This window comes from Polypterus senegalus, chromosome 7 (genome assembly GCF_016835505.1).
Source record: "Polypterus senegalus isolate Bchr_013 chromosome 7, ASM1683550v1, whole genome shotgun sequence".
Taxonomy (NCBI): domain Eukaryota; kingdom Metazoa; phylum Chordata; class Cladistia; order Polypteriformes; family Polypteridae; genus Polypterus; species Polypterus senegalus.
Window position 1 is genome coordinate 76,028,424 of NC_053160.1, and position 19,911 is coordinate 76,048,334.

Sequence of the window (19,911 nt, forward strand, 5' to 3'; positions counted from 1 at the left end):
GAGTAATGGGGTGTGTGGAAGAGAGGTGAAGAAGAGAGTGCAGGCAGGGGGGAGAAGAGTGTCAGGAGTGATTTGTGACAGACGGGTATCAGCAAGAGTGGAAGGGAATGTCTACAGGATGGTAGTGAGACGAGCAATGTTATATCACTGACCAAAAAACAGGAGACAGAGCTGGAGGTGGAGTTAAGGATGTTAAGATTTGCACTGGGTGTGACAAGGATGGATAGGATTAGAAATGAGTACATTAGAGGGTCAGCTGAGGTTGGACCATTTGGAGATAGTTCAGAGAGTCAAGATTGCATAGCTTTGGACCTGTGCAGAAGAGAGATGCTGGATATATTGGGAAAAGGATGCTAAGGTTGGAGCTGACAGGTAAGAGAAAAAGAGGAGGTTTATGGACGTGGTGAGAGAAAGCATGCAGGTGGTGGGTGTAACAGAGAAAGATGCAGAGGACAGGAGGATATGGAAATAGGGGTCACCACAGCAGATCATCCATCAGAAGCAGCCGAAAGAAGAAGACTAACCACACCTTCCTTATGCAAAGATTTTGGGTAAAACACCATGTCAAAATGTAATCTACAATTCCATAGAAAGATATTTTGGAAGGTACAGTAAAAAATAATCTCCTATATAAAAGAACTTGTGGATGAAATTTTACTGGAAGTTTTATGGTCTCAAAAGTCACACTGCAAATAACAGTTTCACCCAATCAGCAACCAATTGTCATTCAGATCACACTAATGTTGGACCATTGCTAAAATTTTGACATGGCTATTGATACAAGCCTTCGGACCCCAATACTGGTACAGAAACAAAAAACGGATAACTACCCCCATCAATCCCCAACTCACAGGATCCTCCCTCTACTGCACAATCATACACCTCCCTGCCTTACTGCACTTTACAAATCAATACTTGAAGTCTGTGCCCTCCTTGAAATCTGCAGTACATTTATATTCCTTTGGTCTCCTCCTGGTGAATTGAGCTAGATGTATATTTCATCAAAGAGCAGGGGGCTTCCCTAGGACTAATAAACAACTGAGCGCAAGATGCTTGAAAACTACTATTTTACTTCTGGCACCACAATTAACAAAATGCTGGTACAGTACAGTTTTGCAAATTAAATTTTCCAGTACCTGCATACCAAAACACACATGTATGAATTTCAAAAAAGTAAAGAATCAAATACTCCTGTTACTAGAGCTCAACAATAATGTCTTATAGGTTTGCATTATTGAGTATAATACATTCATAGACAGTGTCCTGAATAATACAAGAAGTCTTGAATTCAAAAAGGAATTATTTTCACTTAGTTAAATAAGCAGAAAAAAGTAAATAATACAGTCTTTCTAGATTTTACATGAAAACAGAATCTGAATTTACAAATAAGTGTTACTAACATTTAATAATACAGTGTTTTTAAATCAATGTGGGTGAAGGTGATTCATAATGGAACAGTATTTTTTTGAGGGCTAGGCCCTGTCTTGTGCATAATGTTGCTGAGGTGTGGTGCAGCTTCCCAAGATACTAACTATGAATTAGGCATCTTTCTTAAATGGAAATTAATTATTTTTTTTTAATTTAAATTTTTAGCCATAATATTCTTTTAAAATGTAAATAATGGAAAATAGGGTTAATAAAACAAATGAATAGATCTATTTATACTTGCGCAGGTGGTAGTACTGCCACCTCCTTGACCCACTGCTCTTGGTTTGAAACCTGTACAGTCATTTTTTTTCTGTTTTTACATCATCCCGGAGTCTGTACTGATATTTCCTGGAGTATATACAGTAGATTTTCTTCCCACCTCAACAAACACACTCTTATGTTGACTGATAATTCCAAATTGGCTCATGTGTGAATGTGATTCAATGGACTCTGTGATGGACTGGTGTCATGTCCAGGTATGGTATCTGCTTGGCATGTAGGTTCTGCCAAGATATATGCCCCCCTGTGACCTTAAATCGGATTAAATGAGTTGAAAAATTAAAAATAGAAGAAAAAATAATGAATGCAAAGAACATAAAAGAAAGTAGGTTCCTTTTGAGATTTTACTTTCATTTACTAGAGCTACTTTGAAGCCAGTCAGATCAAAGTCTACATTTATTGATTATATTTCTACAATTTCTGCTGATATGGTGACAATGCAACAAAATCAGATTTCAGGAGGCATTTAAAACATGAAAATATGTGTTCTCTAAAGACCTCTTACATGCACAAGAATATGTCAAAATAAGATGATTAAAAGGATTAAATGTAGAAATGGTGTGCCAATATTCATAGATCTCAAACAGAGAAGGGCGGTTTAAAATAATGACAGATCCATCATATATTACTACTAACCTTCACTAAATCAATAGTGCTTGAACAAAGACATCCGAGCCAAGTTAAATCATTTAAAATTTATGCTAAATATAGGGTGGACATTTTCCAAAAAATATTTAAAAATAAATTTATTTTGTGATTTTTGAAATATCAATGCAAAACATTACCAAATAAAAAAAATACACTTTCTTACACCAAAGGCTAAAAAATGAACACCTTTAAAAATAATTATGACTCAACATATTACTAAACTATTTCACATTTACATTGCCTTTAGAAAGTATTCAGATCCCTTCACTTTTCTGGATTTAATTTTGACAAATTAAAAAAAAATCTAAAATCTTTTTTTCTCTTTGTCTTTCTGGGGTATTCAGTGTTCCTTGATGAGGGAAAAAATACATTTAAATGATTTTAGCATAAGGCTGCAAAAAACATAATATGTAAAAAGTCAATGCACATACAGTACACATCAAACTGAATCTCTCCAAACAAGCATTACATTTTTCTTACATAACCTTATAAGGCAGTGGTCTAAAATGATATATGAGCTATACCCAGTAATTATTTATTGACCTCATCTATCAAAGCTATTCTTGAAAGTGCCAAGAGGTAGTAGCGAATGACAGGCTCACATTTGTGTCCTAATAATGGCAAAGGCAAATATAAGAAGTGATTTATCAGGTTGTCAAAATGCAGGTACCACTTTCATAAATTGTAAACGGTAGAGATGACAAGTTCCGATCATAAGATACTAAAGGGGCTTTGTTAGTAAAACAGCATCAGCGTTTTGTGGAATCACACTTTGGTTCAATGTTTAAATGATTTTTATCTATATTATGTATGCACAAACATCTAAAGTTCTATTCAAGGCTATCCTAGATATAGCCATTTTTTGTGTAAATGCTTAACACTGGCACATTCTTAAGATTGGTATATGGTTAAAATTAGTTCTAGTCCTGACTATTTAATATCTTCGGAAGCAATTGATTCACCCATTCAAAAAGCATTTGCTTTTAGTGCTCAGGATGACCAAATGTTTGATTGTGTCAAGAAGAAAAATAAATAAATAACATTAATACTGAGGAAAAAAAAATCGACAGGTTTACTGAACTGTGAATGAACTGAGATCAATTTTTTTTCTGCCTTTCGCTAAAAAAGGGTACTTATTTGCTTCAGTATAGGAATTAAAAAAGGTAAAATCACTTACCTTCATCTTGATAAAGCTTAATATTAAAAAATATACATGAAAAATAACCTTATACTCTTCTGAAATCTTGAAACATGCACATTTATAAAATGTGCTTCTATCATTTAAAATTAAATGTGGGCAGTATGGCTTAGTGGCTAGGCAGTTGGACTTCCTACGTGCCTCAGTGGGGGACTATAAACCAATTATTTTATCCATTAATGCAGAAGCATATTAATGCCAGTGAAAAGAGGAGAAAAAAAAAGTGTCACAGTAAAGAAAAATAACAGGTCAATTTCACAATTACATTTTACATTACAACTTTAATCTACAAATTTTTAATGATTAAAGTCAAAATGTCAAAATAAAATGTGATCACATGATCCATAACTTTGCAGAAACGGAAGAAAACACCTTGTACATACGAACGTAGCAGCACATACAAGTCTGTCCAGGGATACGTTTAAATGATTAAAGTTTTGTATGGATAGTACATTAGTTCAAATGTTTAAAAGGCAGACTTATGTATGTAATATATTGAAACAATCACACTGTAGCCCTATTATCCCAATCTGCATTTTCCAAAGGCATCTTAACATTAAGAATGTTGTAAATTCCATCTTAAGATCGCTGGTTAGGTTAAGAGTGTTTCTCCAACTCCATTGTAACTAAAGTGGCATGTTAAATGCTTCACATTCTACTTGCTCCCTGACCAAGTTGTTAATTGCTACTTCCTCTTGCGCCACCAGCAGCCATAGGCAGAAATTGGTACAAAGAACATAGTAAATTCATGATATGATATGTTTTCCTTGTGCATTTTCTCAGGTTGCTCCAGTTTTCTTCTAAACACATGCAGGTTAGGTGATTTGTCAATGTCAAATTGGCACAAGTGTTTTTCTGTGTGAGCTCACCCTGCGATAGGGCTTGTGCCCCATCCAGGAATTGTTCCTGCCACTTAAGCCATTGCAATAGGTTTGTTTTTTTCTGTCACTGTGTCCATGATTTTTTCTTCTCTGTCATCCTAATACATTTCCATATAATACTATTTGTGTTGAATGAACAGAAATACTCTGGCTAAATACAGGTAGATGTAATATCTAAATTCTGAAATATTTATAAAAATAAATACATTCAACAACATTGAAGAGTGAAGTATTGAAAATAAGCAAAGCAGCAAAATGGATGGTTTTGAGTTTAGATTTTAAAGTTCTTATGAAGAAACATAAAAGAGGGGTAATTTAGAATGCACATTCCGATTCTGTTGAATGGTGTGAACTGGCATAAATCCACAGAATTATGCATAAAGAACTTTAAATAGTTATAATTACTGGTTGAACTTTCCAATAAAACAAACAAACTAGTAGTTAGAAAGGCTATAATTTTCACAAGATGTTTTCAACCTTCTAAGCACTCTGGAATTATTTAATTAAATATACCATTCATCATGCTACAATTATCTATCATTAAATCAACTAATGACTAAAAAGAGTTAATTGTAAGATTTTTGTCTGAATTTGCAATTGGCCAATTTGTAATTTATTGGTAACTAGCAAGAGAACCCGGCGCTGCCCGGGAATCTATAACCGGTGAATTTCCCAAATGAAAGAAACAGAATATAGAAATAGAACCTGTGACCCTGTGTTCGGATTCAGCGGGTTGGAAAATGGATGGATGGATGGACAAACAGTTTTCTGATTCACATTTTATTTTAAGTTCCTCCACTTTGGATTGTGTCTGCTGTGGCGTTTAAGACGCCCTTGAAAAAGACTTTTTTCTGGCACCTGAAGTGGACTGGTGAATTGTACATCTTTTTTTCAGTGGCATGTGTATATTCGCGAAAAGCAGGACAATTATAATGTGTTACATGGTATTACGTACAAAATACGCACAACAGTAAGATTAATTTACCTTTTTTACAATACGTCGGAATGCAAACAAATAGCACCAGTCAGTCAGAAAGAGCAACACTGAAATCGTACTGTGAGTCGGAAAGCAAGGAAATAGCACCACAAATACAAAAGCCAGTAAGAAAGAGTAGCACTGAAACTGTACTGGGAAAAATGGCGGGGAGGTGTGCTCTGTTTCTAAGGAACGTTTGTGTTGAAGTGTGTTGGTATCTAACGGATGTTGGCGATGGTAACTACAGAGAGAAGTGACCTTCAAGCGGTGCTGCGTGTGGGAAAAATGACGGAGGAAGGATGCTGTCTTTTTATGCTGAGTCTCTGTTCAAATGTGCTGCCACATAAAGGATGTTGGCGAATGAAATATTGCAGTATCAGTGCGTGTGGGAGTGTGACCCGAGGAAATATGGGTGTGTGAGCCAGTCATGCACACTGGGTCGTTCACGTTTTATATCTATAAGGCAGTCCCCCTTCACCCAATAAAAGCAGCCGGCCTTCTCATACTTGGACACTTCCGCTATCTCTTGGGAATTTAAAGAATCAAGGATAAAGAGCGACACACAGGGACCAAACATGCTGCTAGATGGTGCCACTGTGAAGGTTTGTTGCAGCGTGCGGCCATCTTGTCGATGAAGTACGTGGATATGTGCCGAAGGTGAAAAGGTGCCCTGCCCTTCACCATGAACATTTTTCCCAACCAAACGTACACCATGACCTCCTCTTGGTCACAAAGGAGCCCCATGCCCAGTTTGGTGGCGATTGGACGCCCGGTGCAGATTTGTATGGCGGACAAACAAACATATGCACGCACATCGACTATGCTTTATATATTAGATAACTTTAGCCAACTGCACTGGTGTTTCCAGAAGTTATACCTTTAAATAAGCAAGTGTTGCTGTGGCTTATGAACGGATGACAAAAGTTTATAAACCTGAACAGTATGGGCAAGCAATGGTAGGTGATTAAAAGTTTGGAATAAGGAAACTGTAGCCATTCTTGCCAATGTCTGGAGTCATGAGACAGGAACTAATATACCTGCATATGGCTGTTACTGTTCTTTTGTTCGGAATTACCAGATACTGCAACCCTAAACACCTCCGGAAATATTCATTAGACAGCACTATGACAATTGCTGGGTAAAAAAAAAGATAAAATGCATGTACATGCAGAGATTCATTTTCTCAATTAAAAAAAAAAAACGTGTCTCATAAGTGGTTATTGTCCTTCTAGATCAACCCTGGGCTAAAAAAGTGAAATTGAAAAGAACTGATTTTCAACTTGACAAAAATGAAATTTGTTAAAATAAATAATAAACACTAAATGACAAATATGTGATATTAGATTTCTGATTCATTGCATCAATCACAAGATAAAATGTACATGTATTAAAAAATCAAGCAGAATCATGCAGAAAAAATGGATAATCGGTTCTTCCTTTGCATTTATTAAGTAAACTGAACAGACTTCCATACATTGTCTACGTTGAAAACGAGCAAAATAGGTGTTGGTGCCACAGATCTATACTCTTTCCTCTAATAGACAGAAATCTGCTTACAGATTTTCCGGTGCCGCAGCGAGTGGCAGCCATTCCAGCAGCTCTGTGTATCTTTTTACCTTTTTTTTTTTCTATTTTTCTCTATTTCACTGATCACTTTTATGTGGAATCGCTCCCTGGACACTATTATTTTTACTACTTGACATGGATTTTTACACTCCGAGACTCGCCTATTCAAGTAGTCAACTTAAAGCACTGAGAAGAAATGCCCATGCCGGTGTGGTTCCCTATTTACCTGACGAGGCAAGAAGACGATATTGGGGCAGCCGAGCTGGCGCAAAAATAAAAGATAAGAAAAAAGTCAAGCAGCTTGAGAGAAAATGCCGTTATAAACCGTTGGTGCCTTCTGTGATCCTTGGAAATGTGAACTCACTACCAAATAAGATCGACAAACTGGCTGTGCTGTTGAAAAATGTCAGAACCTACAGAGAATGCAGCTTGCTGTGTTTAAGTGAAACGTGGCTAACAACTACCATCCCAGATGCTAACGTGGAGCTACCCGGGTTTAGCACAGTTAGAGTGGACAGAGACGCAAATACCCATGGGAAGCGGAAAGGAGGAGGACTCGCTCTCTATGTAAATACAAGGTGGTGCAACTCTGGACATATAAACGTTAAAATCTCCAGTTGCTGCAGGGACATCAAACTGTTGGCCGTAAGTCTGTGTCCCTATTACTTGCCAAGAGAGTTTGGAAACGTGATTGTTGTTATTGTTTACATCCCCCCTCGAGCGAATATGGAGATAGTGAGTGACATCATCCATTCCGCAGTTGCCAAGTTACAAATGAAGCACCCTTAGGCGCTTGTGCTAATCGCTGGAGATTTTAACCATGTAACGCTGGATAAAACATAACCTGCCTTCTCCCAGCATGTGGACTGTAGCACCCGGGGAAATAGGACTATTGACCTACTGTATGCAAACGTTAAAGACGCATACAGCGCCACCCCGCTGCCTGTGCTTGGGAAAGCAGATCATAACCTGGTTCTGCTTCAGCCTCACTACAAACCAAGAGTGAAGGGACTACCTACAACCACACGATCATTCAGGAAATGGTCCCCTGAGGCAGAGCAGGCTCTGAGAGACTGCTTTGGAACTAAAGACTGGGATATACTGCTGGGGTCACATAGTGAGAACATTGAAGAGGCTGTTGACTGCACAACTGATTACATCAACTTCTGTATGGACATTGTAGTTCCAGTAAGAACAGTACGCTGCTATGCTAACAACAAGCCATGGATTACAAGTGACAACAAGGGCCTTTTGAACCAGAAGAAAAGGGCTTTTAAAGGTGGTGATCAGCATGTCCTCAAGCGCATGCAGAAGGAACTCCGAGTCCAGCTCAGGGTGGCGAAAGAGCAGTACAGGAGAAAGCTGGAGGAGAAATTGCAGAATAACAGCATGAAGGAAGTTTGGGATAGGATGAAAATTATCACTGGCTGCAGCTTGAAGCGGGGTGCCACCATCGAGAGAAACGTGGAGAGAGCAAACCAAATGAACAACTTCTTTAACAGGTTTGACCACCCTAACCTACTCTAACCTTGGAGTACTTCATCCTCCAACCATCCTTCTGCTGATACCAGCATGGGTGAGACATCCCCACCCACAATTACAGCAGCACAGGTGAGCAGAGAGCTGAGGAGACTTTGTGCCAGCAAAGCAGCGGGTCCAGATGGTGTATCGTCACGACTGCTAAAGGCCTGTGCGTTGGAACTGGGGAGTCCTCTACAGCGCATCTTCAACCTGAGCCTGGAACAGGGAAGAGTCCCGAGGCTTTGGAAAACATCTTGAATCACCCCAGTCCCAAAGGTATCACGTCCTAGTGAGCCGAATGACTTCCGGCCTGTTGCTCTAACGTCACATGTGATGAAGTCCATGGAGCGGCTGCTGCTTCACCACCTGAGGCCACAGGTCCGCCATGCCCTCGACCCTCGGCAGTTTGCATACCAGGAGAAGGTGAGAGTGGAGGATGCCATCATCTATATGCTACACCAAGCCCTCTCCCACTTGGACAGAAGCAGTGGTGCTGTAAGAATTATGGTTTTGAGCTTCTCTATCGCCTTCAGCACCATCCAACCTCTGCTCCTTAGGGACAAGCTGACTGAGATGGGAGTAGACTCATACCTGGTGGCATGGATCGTGGACTCTCTTACAGACAGACCTCATTATGTGCGTCTTGGGAACTGCAGGTCTGACATTGTGGTCAGCAAGACAGGAGCGTCGCAGGGGACTGAACTTTCTCCGGTCCAGTTCAGCCTATATACATCAGACTTCCAATACAATTCGGAGTCCTGCCACGTGCAAAAGTTCGCTGATGACACTGCTATTGTGGGCTGCATCAGGAGTGGGCAGGAGGAGGAGTACAGGAAGCTAATCAAAGACTTTGTTAAATGGTGTGACTCAAACCACTTATATCTGAACACCAGCAAGACCAAGGAACTGGTGGTGGATTCTAGGAGATTTAGATTTTATGTCAAAAAAAATATTTCCAAGATTTCATATTCACAATAAATTTTAATGTTTACATACCATACAGCAAGAAAATACATATGTTGCATTAGCTAAGGAAAATAATGTACTTTGCTTATGGTTAATTGTGACTTTAGGCTTTAGGAAGTAAGTAAATAAATAAAGGTAAATCGTGTCATAAAATGATTTCTTCAAAGCGTCGAATGTTATTTATTTGGCACGGATATGCTCAAAAAATACATGTGTAATGCCACAAAAAGTGCATGTAGACATGTCCGTGCCAAATAAATAACATTCGATGCTTTGATGAAATCATTTTATGACACGATTTACCTTTATTTATTTACTTACTTCCTAAAGCCTAAAGTCACAAGTAGTGTGCAGAGGGCATGCTCAAAACTGTGTGTAATGCCACGAAAAGTGCCTGCTGACACTTTAGTATGCAAGCAATGGTATGTGCATTCTTGCTCCAATGTAGAAGGGAGCTGAGTTTACCTCTGTTACAGCGCGTCTATATGAAAACAGCAGTATCAGATGTGGGGGTGGGGTGTGTTTGGGCTCGTGAACGCGGCTGAGATAATAAAACTGACTAAAAAAAAAACAAAAAAAAACCCAAAAAAAAAAAACAAAGCTAACCTTTACAAGTATCATAAATTACACCGGCTGTTACAGACTGAAATCAAATGTATGTTTTTATTCTAAAATAGTAAGACTAAGAGCAGTTTACTTCTCAAAACTGAGTGGTGCAGGATCGAACTCTCGACCTTTTGATTCCTAGTCAGCAGCTGATTCTATTGCGCCACTGAGGCAGTCATAATAAACGGGTGTCAATGTCGCATGTTAAGGCGGCTTTTTGTTTCTGCAGTTATATTTTTGAATAAAAGCGCAATTGTTGTATTAGATTTGTATCTTTTGTGAAAGTATTTGTGTGATACTTCAGGCTTCATACATTATGTAGTTTACGCCTACATTTTGTCATCTACTACTAGAATATAAAAAACGTCTCTGTTTTAACAATGTGTTTACACAGATTACTGTAGAAACGGAACAGACATGAAATGCGTGTGTTCCAAACAACGATCTATTATTTCTACTCTAAAACTCCACTTCACTCCCAGAAAATCAATCAAGGCATGAGCTGGGAGAGGTTTGTGCACGTTCTAAGTTGGTGGGGGGATGGAATAGCCGGCTGCTTGCAGCCTGATTTTTTTCAGCACATTTAGATGACAAAAGACGCTGGTGGAGAGCTGTGAATGATTTTAAGAAGCGATTTAAGGTGGGACGGATGTACGAGTTTTTTCGTAGGCTCTGGTAATTCTAGTGTTAAGTGATCGTTAAAACCTAAAACTACCTCTAGAAGGCTAGATTTTTTTTGAGAACTGCCTTGACTTCCAGAAAGATGTTTTTTGTCATAAATAATGGGGTCTTTTATTTTATCTCGAAATATGGCAACAAAACTACATAAATATGTATTTGAAGCAGTATTCAAGGTCTAGCTGTACAATCATAAATTGCATGCTCTAGATGTTATCCAACATGTATTTTCCATCCATCCATTGATTAATTAATATTGTAACTTGCTTATTCAAGCAGGGTCACAGGGTGATGGAGTCCACTCCAGTAATCATTGGGCGTAGGGCGCAGCAATCCATCTGGACAAGGCACCAGTCCTGAATTATTCCCCTAGATACTGTGAAATGCCTCTTCCTTACATATTCAATTAGGGTAATGTAATTACGGTAAATTTACAAATTTCAGCCAATGCAAAAACACCATAACTGAACCTCAAATTTGACTCGGGTCCACACTGAATGGTGACCATTTAAGTAATACCTTTAAAAATTATAGGCTCAGACACAAATAACCCCTTTAAAGTATCCAAAGTTTTATGTATTTTAGGATCCATTCATTAAGGAATAACGCAGTTCTAATCAATACACTAGTTCAAGTGCAAAATCTTACAGAAGACTAGCTTAAACTTATACCAGAGACACCATGCTTGTTTTAAAGCTTTACCCGAAAAGTTAAAAGTAGACTGTCTCCAAAAAAGCTAATGTGATGATATATCCTCTGAAAAGCTAAGAAACTAAATTTAAAACAGCTGAATCTTTACTTTATAAATCTTGTTCCACATTCTTTGTTATGTTTAGCAACCTTTTCTTCAACTTAGGTTTCAATTCAATAAAGTAATATTATTTGATAACTTTACCATTAACACACATATGGAAATTACAGAGTGTTTATATCACTGACTGATTTGGTGGGTTTTCTTTGAAGTTATTCAGAAGGAGTTTCCCAATCTGTCCCCCAATAGTGTTACATTCAAAAAGTATTTATTTCTGTTCTGTCAATAGAACTACTTCAGCTAATCGTTTAAACAACAAGAATATTTCATGATTTACCTGCATTCCAGGAATCTTAATTCTGAGATTGGAGACTAAAATAGTATAGACCAAGAGAAAACGAACTACACATTTTATGTGCTTTGGATAAAGTTTGTGTTCTTAAAATGAACTGATTAGTTCATTGAAAACTCTCTGGGAGTAAATGCACAGGTAGTACTAAACAAAATTAAATTGCATTGTTTGATACTACCATTTGTATGCCTTTAGATTTAACAGCAGCTTTAAGACAAAAGTAAATTTAACTATTTCTACACAGATTGAGAAGTTCTAATTTACTGTCAGGTACTGTTTTTAGTTGGTTACTTCAAAATCTTCAGATTGTAAATGTGAACATTCTTCCATTTTGTATGTTTTTTGCATATAATTTATGTTATATGGTCAATCGTTGACAGATCCATTTGGGACCATCCATTTGGCCATATGTTGGTCACAAAGTGTAGACGTCATTGAGGCTCTATGAAGCTAGGGTCACTAGTAGGTATATTTGTATTGCTGAACACTGGAGTAAGTGAAGGAAGGTTGAATGAGTTAGCCACGAGGAGTTGCATCAATCAAAACAAACCTTAAAGGGCCTCCAACAGTCAGAAAACATACAACAAACACACTGTGAAATAATAATGACAATAACAAACAATTTATGTCTCTGGCTGGTTTTGGTAATTTCTAGGACGTTATTACAGTAGTGTATTCCAATGGCCCTCGGACGCAAGTACAAATTGCCTCGACTTGGTCAGATGTTTATTGGCCCATGACTGTACTTTATGTCATAATTTGATCATATTTGTATTTGGTGTATAGCAGAGTTTAAAGGTGGAAGTGATGTAAAGTGAGTATCACCCCGTTTTGTCATGCTTTCAGTGGTACACACAAGACCTTCTCTCTGCAAAAAAGAACAGACTTAACAGATGCAAAAAGAAAGCCAGTTTCTCTCTGGCAGAAGGCTCTATTGACTAGGGAGTGGTTAGAAACAAAAGGAAAGGAGACAACCCATTCTCTTTCCAAAATGATACTCTGATACTTCTCAGAGCACTCTACAGAGTTCATTAGTTTTGAGTTTCACACATCTACGCTTATATTCTGTGTTGATGACTGAGCCCAATCTGGGCTCTGATAAAAGGCCAAATAGAATGACGCTTTTCCCTGTGAAGTTTCAAAAGACATGGTTGTGACGATGTGGGTTCTGGCTCCACACTCCCATTGCTGTTCGGGAACCCTTCAGCCCAACACTGTCGGTAATGTTACCGATTGAGCTAGTCAGTGGAGACAACAAACAATTGAGCAAGGCGATGGTTGAAAGTGAAACAGTGCTTTTATTTAAAATCCAACAAAAGTGCTCAAATAAATAAATTGCAGTGCCAAAGTTCTTCATTAAATAAATAAATAATCCAATAAAAATATGTGCAGGTAAAAACAATAAGAAAAAAAATCCTTTAAAACGAGGTTAAAACGATCAAGAAGCAGTCTTAAAAACAAACAACTGACAAACCCGGTGCCTTCATTTAAAACTAGCGTCCCTCTTGCTTCACCCATCAGGGCCCGGCAACAAGGGAGACGCTCACTCTGCAGCTGACCTTCTTTACACCTGCTACTACCACTGCCAGTCGCCTTCCCGATCCTTGGCTCCGGTCGGCTCCCCCCTGACAGTGACTTGGGAATTCCACTGTGGCCAAGGCTCTCACACAGGGAACACTACTTCCCAAGTCCCGACAAAAGAATCTACTGCGGGGGCGACCACAACCACTTCTCCCGGGTGTTGGCCAAACACCCAGGCGGTCTTCAGCTGCCTGCAAGTGTTCACTCGCCTGCTTCCTCCTTCCCTCTAACCTCCGTTCTCTTCCTTCTCCTTCGTTCTTTTTCCTCCCCCTTTTTCTTTCCTCCTTTTTTTCTTTTCCTCTCCTTCTCATTCCGGCTTGCGCTGCTTTTAAAACGACGAGGGCCACAGCAGCTGCCATATTAGCCACGGGACAATCACGAATGTGGGCAGTTCCTCACCTGTGCACTCGGTGAGAAACGCCCACACCGTGGAACCGCCCCGTAGCATGCTATGGCCCAACGACTCCTTGCTAAGCTGCAGCGAGAGCGGTGATTTATTTAAAACGAATGGCCCCTGCTCAGTGAGCTGTGGACCCGCTATACCACAATGGGAAATAGCTTTTCAGAGAGCTGAGGAAGACAAAGAACCACACAGTGAACACAAAGAACACACTCCACTACAAGCAAAGTTCTCCATTTCAACCTGGAGCAACATCACATAGCACTGAACATCATCCTTAAAGGGGTTATACAAACTGTTTAACTGTGCCAAAATAAATTATAACTCTATGGAACTAGTAAGCATCCAGCTAAAGATCTGCTTTCTTGTGTTTGTTACTATGCACCAAGCTTTTAACTATTTTGGGGCAAAAGGCTCGAGGCATACCTTTGCAGCTTACTTCTTTTAAATCATAGCTTTAAGCAAGACATACCTAACGTGACAGCACACTAAAATTTAAACAATGAAAGACTAAGCAAGAAAGTCTGTAAAATCAAAAAAAAATACAGAAAACTTCTAAATGAAAAAAGAACATCTAGCCTATTCTGTATTGCATGTTTGCCTGGGTCATCTGTCTTGCATACCGTGTTTTATGTCAATACAAAAGCAGTTATCAAATTTCATTCTTTTTTGCCTTTATCAATGTTTTGTATTATTCTGTTTCTTAACACTAGTGTACTTGAGATACCTTGATACAAGATTAATGGCCAGGGCCTACATCTACAAAGAACGATAAGGAGATAAGGTGGGAGCTCATCCAAATTATTAAAATAATCATTGGCATTTCAAAAAACAAACTGAGTAACAATTAATCAATTGATTAACATCATTTGATCCACTCCTATTCTCTTCCTCTTTTTGTGTACTTTGGTAGTCTCATTTGTTCTACAAAATGACTTCATAAAGAATAAATATTTAAACCCAATTGTATATATTTTTACATTGTAGTTATCACTCTAAGACATGGGTGATAACGCATTTTAAGCCTACTGAAATAGTTAATTCATTCACATCACTTCTTTCTTTTTTTTGATCCTAAAATGTATTCTGTAGAAACTCACCCTGGTCTGGAACTTCTTCTTCTTCTCTTTTTGGCTGCTGTAGAACAGAATCTTCACTTGATGCTTTTTCTATAATAAACATTATGTTAACTTTAATCAGTATGATGTTGCATTTCCCTACACAAGCAAAATGGATCCATCAGTTTTATCAATATATTTTTCCTTCTTTAACTTTTAATACTCACACGGTTGGATATACTGGAAAACTGCACATCACTTTTTAAGAACAAATGAGAGGGAACCACTAAGTCTATTAAGTTTGTTGTGTTAGCCAATCCCTAGTTTGTCCTAATATCCCATCCAAATGGGATACTATGTCAAGATTTCTGGTTTAGCTACGTAACTCAGTGGTTTGTTCTGGTTTCCTAGTCAGTTTATGTCAAATATTTTAAATTCCTTGATAACGATAATTGTGTGGTTGGTCATTTTTTCAATAAGATCTTTTTAATCTACAGCAGTGGTTCTCACACTCAGTTATGGGGACTTCACAAGTCTGCAGGTTTTTCTTTCAGTCAGCCTCTGTTTTTAGTTAGACTCGGCCTAATTCAGCAAACTGTTATTTCTCAGTTTTTGTGTTTTGGGGTCATGTTGGAATTACAAAACTAAGTTTAGAATTTTTTATTAGGATGCATCAAGTATGTAAGTTGCACAAGGATAATTTAGTGTTTTTAAGTTTTGGTTTTATAATTTATCATTTATGAACAAGCATGTTAGCAGATTTATCAAGGCTTTTCAGCACTGAGTGTCATTTGCTCAAGTATCAGCTCCACTTACTGTTAATTGTCATTATAAGGATACAAATAAGGGAGCAAACTACACAGAAAAAATATTTTTTTAACCCATTTCTGTCTGAATTGTAATTTTTTTCATTCTGCCCATTTAAACACTTCAGTCCTGCCAGCAACAGAAAACTTGCACCTTGTTCTATAAAGTATTATGGCAAAACCTATGGAGTTTCATTAGGAATGTATGTCTGTAAATGTCAATCAAGTGGTATTTAATTTTGGTAAAACACTTTGTCAGAAACAGATATAGTATAATCAAATATGCAGATAAAAATATACACACATATTTAGTTTGTTCTTTTAAACTGACTCACATACTTAACCCAATATATGTAGATGGTGCATGGGTGCTACAGGTATTTGGGAGTGCACATTAGTGGCAGGCTGGCCTGGTCTAGCAACAAAGAATTACTATATAAGAAATGGCAGAGTAGACTCTGTTGTCATAAGAAACTGAATTCTTTTAATGTGGCTAGGAACATTCTTTGCGTAGTCTATAAACTCGGCGATAGCCAATGTGATTTTCTGTGCTGTTGTGTGCTGGGGCAATAATATCTTTTCAAGACAGGCTCACCGAATCAACAAGCTAATTAAAAGGATAGACTCGGTTATGGGGCAAACTCTTGATCACTAGATATAATACTGGAAAAGAGAGAAAAAAAATTGAGGTGGGGTGTTGTTTGTTGGTTATATTAAAAAATATAAAACAAATAAAATAAAAACAATTCCACCTTGCGACAGATAGAGATCACCCTAGGTATGTATGTGCTTACTAAGCTAGCTAGCTAGCTAGTTATTTATCTATCTATAATTAATATACAGTACATGTTTTTACTGTGGAAAAAAGTCCTCTACAATAAATACACTAATATTGAAATTACATTTAAATAAAAAAAACACATTTTTATTACCTGATTGATGCCCATGCATCATCATCATATCAGGACTAACTGGAATTGGAATGTTAGCTTCTCTCGGAATATCTCTGAACAAAAGTGGGTTCCCATCTTGCATGCAATTCATGTAAGGGATGGCTTCATTTGCATCCATGTAATACATAATGTAGAAGTTGCACATTTCATCTGCAGATGTGCTTCTGTTGGTTTAAAAGGAAAATAATATTTTAGATATAAAGAAAAATGTGAAACCAACTGAGAACGTAGAGAGTTAATACATTCATATAAAGGCACTGTGGCCTTGTGGATTTTGAGTGTGCTCCTCTGTAAATCAATTAATATGTTGATGTCTCAAAGACAGAAATGCACTTGTAAAACCATTATTTGTAAATTATCATTGCCGATGATGCTTAAAGAAACAATAAATTAAAACAATAACCAATTTTAGAAATCAAGGCTGCCATATTTCTCCACTCTGTTTTTGCTTGCATAATTTCCTTAATTTCATTATTGGGTATGTTTTAATTTTTAATAGCAGTCATACTACTTCCTTTTCTTTCAGCTACTCCCGTTAGAGGTTGCCACAGCAGATCATCTTCTTCCATATCTTTCTGTCCTCTGCATCTTGTTCTTTAACACAACTGCATGTCCTCTCTCACCACATCCATACACCTCCTCTTAGGCCTTCCTATATTCCTTTTTTCTGGCAGCTCTATCTTTAGCATTCTTCTCCCAACATACTCAGCATCTCTCCTCTGCACATGCCCAAACCAATGCAACTACTACTTTTCATTAATGTACATATCATTTAAAAAGCAAAAATAACTTATTTAAAAACATATACAGACATGAAACAAGTAAACAGATAGGTAAACAATACAAGAACATTATCTAGATGAGAGAAAAGAAATGTATTTGGAAATGATCTGGTAAAATTCACCTAAAATTTGAGAGGCCAGGTGATCCAGCAAGTGCAAGTTATATGTGATAATAAGTATGGGCCAGATCAGATGTGACCCTGGGAGGAGGTTTAAAGATATAGGTACTTGTTAGTTGCTGTACTGACTGAATTAGTATTTTTTGGGACTAATAAAGCTGTTGTCCTTGTTATTCTTTGTTAAAATTATATTTGAGAATATTTTGACACATTCTATTTAACTTAAGAATTGCTATTAATTAATATTTATTGATCTTTTTTGACATCAGGATGGAGGGGTGGCTCTGAAGCTAGGGATCTGCACCAGCAATCAGAAGGTTGCTGGTTCGATTCTTGTAAATGTCAGAAGTGACTCTACTCCGTTGGGCCCTTGAACAAAGCCCTAAACCTGCAACTGCTTCATCCTGCGTATGACGTTAATCTGCATCTAGCCCTGCAAGCAGGTCCTCCAAATTACAGGGAAAATTTGGGGGGGTTGATGGCAGAATTGTCACTCCAGCCACTGAAAAAAAAAAAAAAAAAAAAAAAAACACGTGTCACCCATTGCACGGGCTGCATTCGGGTCCCAATTTCAGATGGTTCATCATGTGGTGGGTGAGGCAACGCTTTGTATGAGCGCATGCTCCCATCCTCCTCTCTCCTCTCTTTTGGCATCAAAGTGCCATTTTGTTAAGGTATTTTTGGAGAAGCATTGCTATGTCACTGGACTTCTGATGACATGGTGTATGACATCCCTGCACTGCTGCTATAAAGGATAGCAGAGTTTAGACTTGCTTTCACTTCTGACTAAGAGTTTTAAAGTACTATTTGGTTTAGTGAAAGCATATTGACTTGTTAACGTGCTTGACCCTTGCCTGTATGTCTGATTGCTCTTTTGATTTACCCCTTTAAAAAAGACATACATCTCAGCATTTAAAACCATGTTGTAAGCCTATTTAGTTCTTCTATTCCCAAATGAAAATGAAATTTTAAAGCTGTAACCCCAGCTCAAAGATACTTAAAGGTGCACTAGGACTTTATGTATGGAATATTCATAGAGTGGTTCTCTATAAACTAAACTGGAATACGGATTACAGCCTTAAAATATTGTATGTGTGCTTTAATCCTTCATAGACTGCTTTACTTAGAGACTTAACTAAAATTAATAACTAACCCCAAACATAAACATATAGCAGGAAGCCTATTGTTATAGCTTTTATTATTGATTGTATTATTTTTAAAAGCTTATTTTTTACTTTTGAAACAAAGCAGAAGATAAACATAAGATTTTGTGCAATTCTTCAGAATAAACTTTTAACATATATAGTATAATATAGCAGATCTTTGAAAATTGGTAACAATGTAAAAAGTTAGCACAGCATGAAACTATATGTTGTATATCTATATGTTGATCAGAAAGAAAAGATTTACATTACTGGTTAGAAGTTTTAGAACACCTCAGGTTTTATGGAAAATGCAGTATAATGTCAATGTTTCATGAAATCAAGGCATATAGCAAATAAACAATAGCAAATGAAAAAAAAATAAGTCAAAGAATAATTAAGTGTTCATTTTATGCAATTTTTTGATTGATCAAAATAACCACCTTTTGCTGATATAACAGCCAGACCTTTTGGATTCAGAATGCCAGTCACTCTGTGCAAGTCACCAACTATGCCCCCAACAAAAGAACCCAGACCATCACACTTCCTCCTTCATAGTTGACAGTTGGTGTTATACACTGAAGAACCATTCTTTCACCAACTTGATGGCGTATAAACATCCTATGTGATGAACCAAAGATTTCAAACTTTGATTCTTTGTTTTATAACACTTTCTTCCAGTCTACAGTAGTCCACAGTCAGTATTTAAAAACCCTATTTTGTGCTGTAAGGAACGTCTTTCCTACTGCCAATCACCCTGTCAAACTTGCAGCATAAAGTCTCCTCTTCACAGTAGAAACCGAGACTTGCTTTTTTGACCACTGTTAAGGTGTGCTTGAAACTGTTGTGCTGTGAGATGCCTATCGCACAAGCTGGTGACCCTTAGAAACTTGTCTTCTGATTGGGTTGTGATTTTGAGTCTGCCAGATCTTTTTCTATCAGTGATTCTTTTAGTTCCCAATTGCCTTTGGAATGTGTAGAACACCGCGCTCACTGACACTTTTTTTGCAGTTTCTCTAAATGAAAGGCCTATAATTCTAAAGGTAATCATGCTCTGTCTCCTTTCATTTGTTAACACTAGAATCCCTGAAGCCTATGAAAAAAACTCTTAATCTCGGGCCACCTTAAAATCCTTTGCACCTGTCCCCATTAGCGTCTTATTTTGCAAATGTATTGTTCAGCACAAGCCGCAAGCAGACTGCTATCTCATTCCCCCACCA

General features: G+C 37.7%; 1 protein-coding gene across 8 annotated transcripts in view; it reads right to left on the reverse strand.

The window, feature by feature from the left end:
• The window catches only part of pam (peptidylglycine alpha-amidating monooxygenase), a 402,733-nt gene that overhangs the window by 68,707 nt on the left and 314,115 nt on the right, over positions 1–19,911 (reverse strand). For all 8 annotated transcript variants that reach the window (XM_039758909.1, XM_039758910.1, XM_039758908.1 and 5 more), the window contains exons 13-14: positions 16,628–16,812; positions 14,932–15,000 (exon numbers count right to left, since the gene is read on the reverse strand). In XM_039758909.1, the coding sequence (XP_039614843.1) occupies positions 14,932–15,000; positions 16,628–16,812 (254 nt within the window). The remainder of the gene's footprint in view (positions 1–14,931; positions 15,001–16,627; positions 16,813–19,911) is intronic.